This window comes from Ciconia boyciana, chromosome 13 (genome assembly GCF_034638445.1).
Source record: "Ciconia boyciana chromosome 13, ASM3463844v1, whole genome shotgun sequence".
NCBI classification, from domain to species: Eukaryota; Metazoa; Chordata; class Aves; order Ciconiiformes; family Ciconiidae; genus Ciconia; species Ciconia boyciana.
The window spans coordinates 5,787,931-5,798,429 of NC_132946.1; the positions used below are offsets into that span (position 1 = coordinate 5,787,931).

Sequence of the window (10,499 nt, forward strand, 5' to 3'; positions counted from 1 at the left end):
GTCCGGGCGGGGACCGGACCCAGCCAGCACTCCCGGCGCAGGGGAGGGGGGGCTCCTCTGCAGGGCAGGGCAAGGGGGGCGCGGGGTATGGGTGTGCGAAGTGCGTGTGCGTGCAGAGGGTGCGCGTGTGTGGGTGCCAAGGGGGTGCAAAGGTTGAGCCGTACCTGCGTGTGCAAGGAGGGCGTGAGCGGGAGGGGTCGGGGGGCGCAAAGCGGGCACCACCATGCAGGGGCGTGGGAGCGGGTGCGGGGGGTGCGGGGGGTGGGGGTGCAGAGGGAGGGTGGTGCGTGCGTGCGCAGAGTGCCCGTGTGCGCAGAGGTGGGGTGTGCAAGGGAGGGAGGGGTGTGCAGGGCACCTGTAGAAAGGTGCGTGCAGCCAAGCGTTTGCAAGGGGAGCCCGCACAGAGTGTGCGTGTGTGTGCGTGGGTGCGTGTAGGGGGGTCTGTAAGCGTGCGTGTGTGCTGGGGGGGTGTAGGGACGGGGGGGGTCTGCATGCAGGGCTGCGGGCAACTCCGCGGGAGCGTGCGCGTGTGCGGGGGGCTGTAGGACAGGTCTGTGAGAGGGCTGTGCGTGTGTGCAGGACTGCGTGCGCGTGCGGCCGTGTGAGTGTGTCCGTGTGCGCGCGCCGCGGCGTGTGCGGGGCGCGGGGGCCGCGCGGGTGGCAGCCGCGCGCAGGGTGGGCGCCGGGCTCGCCGTGCCGTGGGTGCGCGGGTGCGTGGGTGCGTGTGCCAGCGGGTCCGGCGCTGCCGGCACACGGCAGAGCCGCCGGCGGAGCCGCCCGCGGGAGGAGCCCGGGCCGGCGCTGCCCGCCCTCTGTCCGGTGAGTGCCGCCGCACCGCGCCGCGGGACCGGGGGGGAAACCGAGGAACCGGGGAACGGGGCGGGGGGGAGCGGAACCGGGGGTCTGGGGGCAGCCCGGGACCGGGGTCCGGCAGCGCGGCCGCGGGGCACGCAACTTTCCTGGGAGGGAGGGGAGTCGCGGCGGGCCGCGGCCGGGGCTGCCCTCCCGGGGTGCGGGGGGGACCGTGGCCCCTTTCCCCTCTCCCCTCCCGGAGGTGCCGACTCCCCGCGGCCGGGCACGGAGCTCTCCGCCGGCTCCGCTGCCCCTGCCCGGGCCGGTGCCCGCGGAGCCGCGCCGCGCCGCCCGGCCCGCCCTCCCCAGCGCTCACGGCCGCCTCTCAACTAAGTTGCCGAGAAGCCATTTCTGACCCGGCACCATCCCCGAGAAGGGAAAACATTGCCAGGAGCCCGCGCTCATCCCTTCTCTCTGCACCCTCTTTTGCAGGCGTGGCTGGTCCCAGCTAAACATGCCAGGAGCGCTCAGGGCAGCGCGGCAGGCTCTGCTCCGTTAGCTCGGGGTCCCCGGGGGGGCTCAGCCATGAATTCCTCCCCCCCCGCCCCCGGGCCCCCCCCCGGCCCTCTGCAGCTCTGGCAGGAGGAGAACCAGACCCAAGGCGGGCTCTGGAACGGGAGCCAGGAGCTGGGCTGGGAAGAGCTGGAGAAGATGCTCTTCCTCTTCGTGAAGGAGCCCGTCACCATCAGCCTCACGGCGATGTACCTGGTGTCCTTTGTGGTGGGCTTCGTGGGCAACATCATGTCCATCAGGGTGCTCACTCGGAAGCGCCGGAGCCGGGTGCCCAGCCTGAGTGCCACCCGCAGCCTCCTCATCAACCTGGCGGTGTGCGACCTCATGGTGGTGTGCGTCTGCATGCCCATCACTGTGGGCAACCTCATCTACAAAGCCTGGGTGTACGGGGACTTCCTCTGCCGGGCGGTGCCCTTCATCCAGGCTGTTTCTGTCTCCGCCAGCGTCCTCAGCCTGACCGTCATCAGCGTGAACCGGTACTACAGCGTGCACAATCCACTCAATGCCCGGTCTTTCTTCACCCAGAAGAGGATCCTCAGCACCATCCTGGTGGTGTGGTTGTTGTCCTCAGGGATATGCATGCCCCTCATCTTCATGAACAAACAGGATGAGATTGGGGTGGTGGAGGGCTTGCCTCTGGTGTTTTCCATCTGCAGGGAGATTTGGCCTCAGGAGAGGCTCAAGCAAGCCTACAACTTTCTGCTCTTCTGTGCCCTCTACTGCCTGCCGGTCCTGTTCAACATGGTCATCTGCTTCCTCACGGTGCGCCGGTTGTGGAGCCGCAGCAGCCAGCTGAAGGAGAGCACTGCCCTGAACCGATCTCTGCCAGCCTCCAGGCTGAAGATCCGGAAGAAGGTAGCGCAGATGGTGGTGGCCCTGGTCCTGCTGTTCGCAATCTCCTGGCTGCCCGTCTACCTGATGGACATCTGGATTGATTTCAACATCCCCAAATCTTTGCAGGATGTGACTCCTTCTCCTTGGATCCTGCAGCTCAGACCTTTTGCCCAGTGGCTTGGCCTCACCAATTCCAGCCTCAACCCTATATGCTATTGCTTTGTTGGGAACCTCTACAGGTCAGCCAAGGAAATGAAGAGCAAATACCACCAAAGAATGGTCTCTCTCTTTAACTTCTCTCTGTCTGAAGGGACAACCCGTTCCTCGGTCCCAGAGCTGCTCTCTTACCGGAGTTCAATGGAGCCTGCAAGGAAAGGACCCTCCGCCACCCCCACTATGGGCAGGAGATGTCAGGGAGGTCATGCCCATAAGAACAAGTGTGGACACTTGAACTCCTGCCAGCATCCACCTCTGAACACTGTCTCCAGTGAGAACACCTCCTTGTAATTCTGCTGAGGAAGTGCACCTCATACCCTCATCTGCATTTAATCACTCTTCAGAGGTCTTTCTGAACCAGATATTTTAATGATGGAAAAAAACTTTCTTCTAATCACTCCCACCACCAGTTCAAAAATACTGAGACAGGGAAAGAAGCAAATAACGAGAGAAAAAGATGACGTATTTTAACTCAGATCAAGTTTTAAGACAAATGATTTTTACTGGGGACAACTAGATGTGTAGCCTGTTGCCCAGTCAACAGTCACATAATTAGATAGATCAACTTCCCAATGAGTGAGCTCTCCCCGCAGCTCCATCTCTGGATGCAGAGATGCCGTTTGGATACAGCAACGATTTGACTGCTTGCTGCTGCTCACCCTGTGCTGATAAAGAGCAGTGATAAGAGGCACTCTCTGCTCCAAATCCATCAGTTGTAGTTGCAAGCAGTGAAGAAATGCTAGAAACAGCATCATAAAAAGTAATAGTAGTGGAGAATTTCACACACTTTACCACTTGAGATTTCATTGTCTGATCGTATTGTTTCACTCCTCCATGCAAAATAAATTCTCCTGATGTGAAGAGACAGTGCCAGAAGTACTAAAGCAACCATCACCACTCCACATTTGGGAATTCAGAAGGGATGATGTGCCCTTGGAGGTGATTTAGGAAATGCAATAGGAAAATATTCTTTGGGTATCAGCTCTCTCTCTTACAGCTATGTTCCTGTGGGTGGAGTGGAAAGAACTGGGCATCTACTAACATGATTTGCACTTGAAAAACCAGCTCTTGTTCAGCTGTGTCTGTACCAGACAAAGTCAATGGCATGTGAAAATAAAAATAGAAAGTGGTTTATAGCTAATAAAATCAGAATCAACTAATGCCATGCTATTTGTCTGGGAAGGAGAGAATCAAAGTGCTTGCTTTTCCTAAGGATCAGAAGTAGGTTAAAACCTATTTCTTCCACCATGTCCTTTAAAGGAGGCTTTGATAAATAAATTGTATATTTTTATTATGTTAGCATTGAAAGGCCCCACTAAACCTTGAGAATTCTATTGCGCTGAGCATTGGATCTGCATTCACAAGGAAAGGAAACCTTTCTCCCAAAGAGCTCAAAGTGAAAATACATCAGACCAGGCAACAGGTGGGAGGAAAAAAAATACAAAAAAGACCCAAAAGGCTGGAATGAAACTAGAGATCAGTCCCTTCCCTGGGCCTGCCCAGTGCTAAGGGTGAGGGGATGCACACCGTCTCCTGATGCCAGAAGAGCCCCTGCCCCGGCTACTTGTGTACCTGCGCCCGGTGCAGCAGGGCTGTCCTCTTAGCAAGCCCCAGAGCGAATGCAGGAGCCTTCCTGGGAGAGGATTTTGCATTTAATGGAACTCAGACTTTTGATGACTAGGGGCTCTTTTTTATTACTGAACAAGGGAATGATGTTCTGGGAAATCTAAGTTTCAAATAATATCCTCCTGCCTTCTAGGGAGCCTTTTGCTCACAAAAAAATAGAGATGAAAAATAGCCATTCAACCCAACAGGATTCCCACCTTTGAAATGATCGCACAATAACATTTTATGTTACTAATGATCTACCCAGAAAACAAAAGATTCCTCCTTAACAGCCAGTGCCATCCACAATTTGTATTCTCTTTTTGTGTGAACGAGAAAGAAATTACAACTACCTAGATTTACTTTGGGTGAGAAATGGCTTTTATGTGTGCTGGGAGATGAGAACATCTGCATTTTTGCAGGTGATATAGCAGTGTACTGCTTGATCTTTTAGTAGGTGTGGAGAAAAGCCTGTGAAGATTTTATTTCCTCTTTCAAGGCATATTTTTAGGGCTGGCAAACTGCACCAGGCTGAGGAGCATTAAAAGCTTGTTCCAAATGCCCACTGACACCAGGTCCTGGAAACAGATGTCCTCCACCCCCAGACCAGATGTGACACAATACCAAAACTTCCCTACATTGCCCTGACCAATGTATTTAATCCTGCCCTGAATAAACTGCAAAGAAAGGACCATGGAGATGCCAGACCAGCTCTGTCCCATGTGGTGCCCCAGCTCTGAAAATGGCCAGGATCAAATAATGCAATCAAAGGTGCAAGAAATCCACATTTTAAAGTATCCCAGAGGAGATTTTTTTTTTTTTCTCAGCTCATGAGCTGTTGCCTGGGTCCTAGCCTGAAAGTCTCTGTACCCTCCATGGAGGCAGAAATACCAGGGACTGCGTGTTCTCCTGAACGTGCCTGTGCCTTCCCGTCCTGATGCAGATGCCCATGCCTTTCTCCAGCTCCACAGTGCTCCTGACCGCCAAGATACACTGTGGCAAGGTCCACTTCCACTGGGCAAGGTATTCTCCTCTTCACACTTTTAAATGTATTTTCCAGTTTCATTCAGTGTTCCTGTTTTCCTATAATAAAGTCGAATTGCTCACTTTAACTCTTCTTTGGCTCCCTCGGTCACTCTCTCCCTATCCCCCATGCTCCAACCACTTCTCCACTGTTTCTATAGCAAAATCTCCCCCTGCCTCTCACCGTTATCACTCTTTGCCTGTGAATTCCCCTCACTCTAACGACTCATTCATGTCTTCACTCCTCTGATGAAAAATCCCTTCCTGCCCTGCTGATTTGAATGGCTCCTTTTGTGCTGCAGACACCTGATTGCAATGGAGGACGCTGATTTATTTTGCATGGCTTACCCAACGGCTGCCAGGTAGTAATGAATTTCGGTCACTATCACCCAAGGGTAAATGAGAAGCAGTGACGTCAATGTGAAAGCCACACAGCATCCCGTGAGCCACCCGGGCTCCGGCAGTGATTTTATTAACCTGAACAGGTCTGTGTAATGCAGCAGTACCTAGGCGACTCACGCTGGCTCCGAGCGAGGTGAAACCTCAGCATTTGGGAAAGTGGCTTTTTCCCCTCCTATCTGATAAATCATCTCTTTATATTTAAGGCTGAGAAGACATCTGAGGGTCCTCCAGGCCACACAAGCTCCTTGTTTTGGATGCCAGGCCCTTTGATAGGCATTCAAGGGACTCCTGGCCCTTCAAGGAATCAGGAGCAGACACGGCTCTGGCTGGTGGATGCAGATGGTTTCCTCAAAGGAGCTCAAGCTGAATGTCTCGCACTCAGTGTGTGGTTGAGGAAATGTGTTTCTCTCTAAATGTTCCCAGGCAGAAATGCTGGAAATGTGAATTTTAGATGTCTCGAGGACAATGTTTTCCCCCAGCAACACTGCTAATGCATCTCAGTCCCACTTTTTCCCCCATGGGTCTTTATTCTCTCCTTTGCCATTTGAATCAATACAGGCATTTTACCACGTTACCAAAATAGGATGTTTAAAACAGCTTTACTTGTTTACTTTGCTGTGGTAGGGACTTACTGAGAGTTGCTGGTCGGTAACTCTCTCTGGGAATATCCCATGATCTGTTCTTGTACTGTCAGTATTGTCTCAAAGATGCTACAGGTTTATTTTCTGCCTGTGAACCACTGGAGAGATGAAAAACAGATAATCTTTTGTACGAGGTATCGTAGAGGTACATACAATCAAGACTGATACGTAGCCCTCATATGGAGAATGATGAATCACTGTTTCTTATAATAAAATACTCAGGGGAAGCCAGTGAAATGAACAGGTAGCAAGCGTAAGGGCTAGGCAGCACCTTTTCTCATACCGCGAGCAGCAGCTGAGCTCACAGTGGTGAGGGCTGAAAGCAATAAAAAGGGTTCAAGAGGAGACTGGACTGTTCACAGCAGAAAGAGACATCAAGGGCTATTAAAAACAATGATGCAACTTTTGGCTTAGAGAGCATTGGGTATATAACCTATAATTTCCACTTTTGCTCCTTCCCAGGACATGCGCTAGGGGCCACCATTGGGAGCAGGATGCTGGGCTGAGCATCGTTTGGTCTGTTTGGTACCCTTGTTCTTATGTCCCTATGCAAAAAAAGCTCCAAATTAGTATGAGTCCTGTTTTAAAGAGTGGGGGGAGAACAGGGGATGATTTCAGACCTAGCATAATTTGATCAACAGTAAGACTTTGCAGGACACAGTCATCTGGAGGTAGGACACGTTCACGCTGACACAGCACAGGCTGAGAAATGCTCACTCAGTCACTTGCAGAGCGAGAGCTGAGGAGTCCCAGCGGATGGTGCACGGCGCCCACTCCAGTGCAACACAACAGAAATAACAGATCCGTCCCTCTTCTAATATTCATCAGCCCTCTGGGTGGGTCAGCACCTTCATTGCAACAACCTTGAGCATTCCAGAAAGAAAAATATCCTCCAAAGGGAAACTCCTGCCTGTTGGTATTTTACATATTAGACTTATTGATGCCGAGATTCAAACTAGGATGGAAGCTGGCTGGTGAGTTATCTGCAACACCAACAGCACCCAGCACGGTTCCCATGTCTCCTCCCACACTCCCCCCACCACAGCACATCCCATACACAAACACCTGAGCTCTCCTGACTTCACAGAATCACAGAATCGTATAGGTTGGAAAAGACCTTTAAGATCATTGAGTCCAACTGTAAACCTATCACTACCCTGACCACCACTACACCATCTCCCTAAGCACCTCATCCAAACGTCTTTTGAATACCTCCAGGGATGGGGACTCAACCCCTTCCCTGGGCAGCCTGTTCCAATGCTTGAGAACCCTTTCAGTGAAGTAAAATTTCCTAATATGCAATCTAAACCTCCCCTGGTGCAACTTGAGGCCATTTCCTCTCGTCCTATCGCTTGTTACTTGGGAGAAGAGACCGACCCCCACCTTGCTACAACCTCCTTTCCAGCAGTTGTAGAGAGCGACAAGGTTTCCCCTCAGCCTCCTTTTCTCCAGGCTAAACAACCCAAGTTCCCTCAGCCGCCCCTCATCAGACTTGTGCTCCAGACCCTTCACCAGCTTCGTTGCCCTTCTCTGGACACGCTCCAGCCCTTCAATGTCTTGCCCAAAACTGAACACAGTATTCGAGGTGCGGCCTCACCAGTGCTGAGTACAGGGGGATGATCACTGCCCTAGATCTGCTGGCCACACTATTTTTGGTACAAGCCAGGATGCCATTGGCCTTCTTGGCCACCTGGGCACACTACCAGCTCATATTCAGCCGGCTGTTGACCAACACCCCCAGGTCCTAAATGAACAGGGAGAGCACAGGAGTTGCCTGGGTTTCCAGCGCATTGTTGTAAAAAACCAGAGAACTATCAGTGCGAATTTTCTAGGAAAAATCAGTGCAGCTCAGTTTACCTTTGTGATTATATTCAGCATGAAAATAAATCACCGGAGGCTGCTAGAAGAACAAATAAAAGAGCAGCTATGAGCAGGTACTACCAAAGAGATCGCTGGAGCCCTCCAGGAAAGAGTCAGCCTCCAGGAAAGTACTGCTCACTGGGCACATATGGGAATCATGTAAGACTTTCCTAAAGTTTCTGAGAACGACTGACTACTGCTTATGTCTGTCCCAGAGGCACAGGAATTGCAGTAGTTGCTTTCTCTGCCTGCTAAACACCTTTAGGCAAAGTCCCAGGAGGCAGAGCTGACACAACGCAGCTGTGAGGTCAATGCAGTCTCATGCAACTGCCTACTCCCAGGCTTCCCTGCCAGCCCACGATGGAGGCTCCTGGCTGCCCTGATTTAGGGATTTTTTAATTCTTAGCTTGAATCAACCGGGAAAACCTGGTCTGGAGCAGAGGAGGAGCCACGCTAGGATAAGTGCCCAGTCTGGAGAGGGAAGGATGCTGCTTTCCACCTTACAAGGGTACCCGCTCACTAAAAGTTGCGAGGCAGTCATACAATTTAATTATTTCATTAATATTTTATTCAAATAATAATTTTTAAATATTTCAGCAATAAAGATGGATTCAGCACTTGTAGAAAACATCTTTTCAAGTGAGGAATCTACATCAGAGTCTTCCTGTTTGGTGTCTCTTGCTGACTGCAAGAAACCCCCTGAAGAAATCAGTGCCTGGAACACACCAGTAAAGAGCTGGCTCAGGACTGCCAGAGCAGGGGGCACTGATTACCTTGTGATTATCCTCATGGCATGGCAAAGGAGAAATCTCATGGACCTGGAATGTGACCTTCAATTTTAAATATTTTCTATGTCCAACCTTTTCCCTCTTACCTCATTGCACCCTAAGACAGCTGGTTTATGTTGCAAACTGGGGGGGAAATTATCCGAGGAGACTTTATTTTTAAAAACACATATGAAATATTTCTGCACCTGAAAGATAGGAATTAAGTTTGTCCCCATATGCCTTACCCCTCTCTCTGTGAGTTTTTATGATAACAGACGTACTGTGGAGCACAAAATGCCATGTGCACTATAGGATAAAATCACCAAACTTTAATCATTCCTTAATCAGGCATGTGTTTCCCAGCCACAGCACTCTGCCAGGCTCTCTGGGTCCAATTTGCAGAGAAGCAAGCAGTCAGCACCGCTGATGGCCAGGTTCTCGCTGTCCTGCCTGCCTGTCAGCTTGGCCTTCCCCTGTCCCTGCAGGAGGTGGCTTTTTGGTGCTTGGCCAAGCTGAGTCTCTCAGCTCTGCACCTCCAAATGCCGAAGACCACGTCCTCAGCCGAGCCACCAGGGAGGATTCCCAGGCTGGCTCCCGTGCTCCATGAAACAGGCTTGGCCACAGCCTGGGGATCTGTTGCACTTGGCCAGTGCAGGCTGCAGAGATTGAACTATTCTTGTTTCTAATCACCGCAGTGAGGCTGAGCTTGTGGAGAGCAGCCACAAGGACCCTCTGACCACGAGCCGGCGATGCTCCAGCATCTCTGGGCAGCTGCCCGGGCGTGCTGGTACCCTGGGTGCCGCGTAGTCTTTGCCTTTCTTCATTTTCCACTTGAGGTGTTTTCAGTCAGCCCCTGCTTTCCTCTCCTCAACCATCCACCACGAGAATGGAGCTGCTGAATTAAAGAGCTGTATGAATGAGTCTTTAGGCAGATGTATCCCATTACCTGGTGCTCACAAGTCATTAGCTGTTATTTCTCGGTGCGAGGAAGGAAAATGTGGCAAAACATTCAGGAAACAAGCTCAAGAATAAAAAGGGGAATGAAAGAAAATCCACACTGTGAAAGAAAACAGTCTTAAGGCAATTACCTGGGAAGAAATAGAGCTGCCAAGGATATTAAAGCTCTCACACAGCTGCTAATCTCTTCTGATACGGGTCTGAGATACAGGTCTGACTGGCTAAACTAATAACACTATTAAATCTGCAGTAATCATTACCAGAGGCAGCCCAAGGATCTCACAAAGCCACATGCCTGGAGGAAGACCATTTCCAGCATGAACGTGCACAACCAGCATCAGGTAAGCGGTACCTGCACCCAACATGTCAGCGTAATCGCTGAGTGGCTGTGACTCAGTAGCCTCCACTACTAATTGCCTCCCTCAGCTGAGAACTGAACCTGGATTTCCTAAGGCTCCATCGAGCACTTCTGTTTTTTCAGACTGTTCTACTGGGCTCTGGGTAGCACAGGAGAAAACAAGAAGTTCCTACACAGCCTCACAGTACGGATCAGTATTTGAAGTGGGCTGACCCATAAAGTCTCCACAAAGGCTGGGATGTTCTTCAAAAGCTAACGACATAACACTGACTCTGGCAGAAACGCATCAAGAAAAGGACATGCAATAGCAAAAGTATCAAAAATCCTCCTCCTAAATCCTTGTGGCAGGGACAAAGCTGCAGTCTGCTCCTCTGCGAGCAGGAGAAGAAACAGGCTGGGGTGGGACGAGCAGTCCATGAGGTCCACATGCTGGCCCTGGCACATCGGGGAGAAGGTGCAGCACCATGAAAG

The 10,499-nt window shown here is 51.6% G+C and overlaps 1 protein-coding gene across 1 annotated transcript; it reads left to right on the forward strand.

The window, feature by feature from the left end:
- Window positions 1–1,377: 1,377 nt before the first annotated feature.
- On the forward strand, window positions 1,378–2,706 carry LOC140658874 (galanin receptor type 1-like). The gene has a single exon (XM_072877861.1). The coding sequence runs from the start codon at window positions 1,378–1,380 to the stop codon at window positions 2,704–2,706; it is 1,329 nt and encodes a 442-aa protein (XP_072733962.1).
- Window positions 2,707–10,499: the final 7,793 nt, after the last annotated feature.

Coding starts and splice junctions, on each gene's coding strand:
- LOC140658874 (XM_072877861.1), top strand. CDS start 1,378: ATGAATTCCTCCCCCCCCGCCCCCGGGCCCCCCCCCGGCCCTCTGCAG.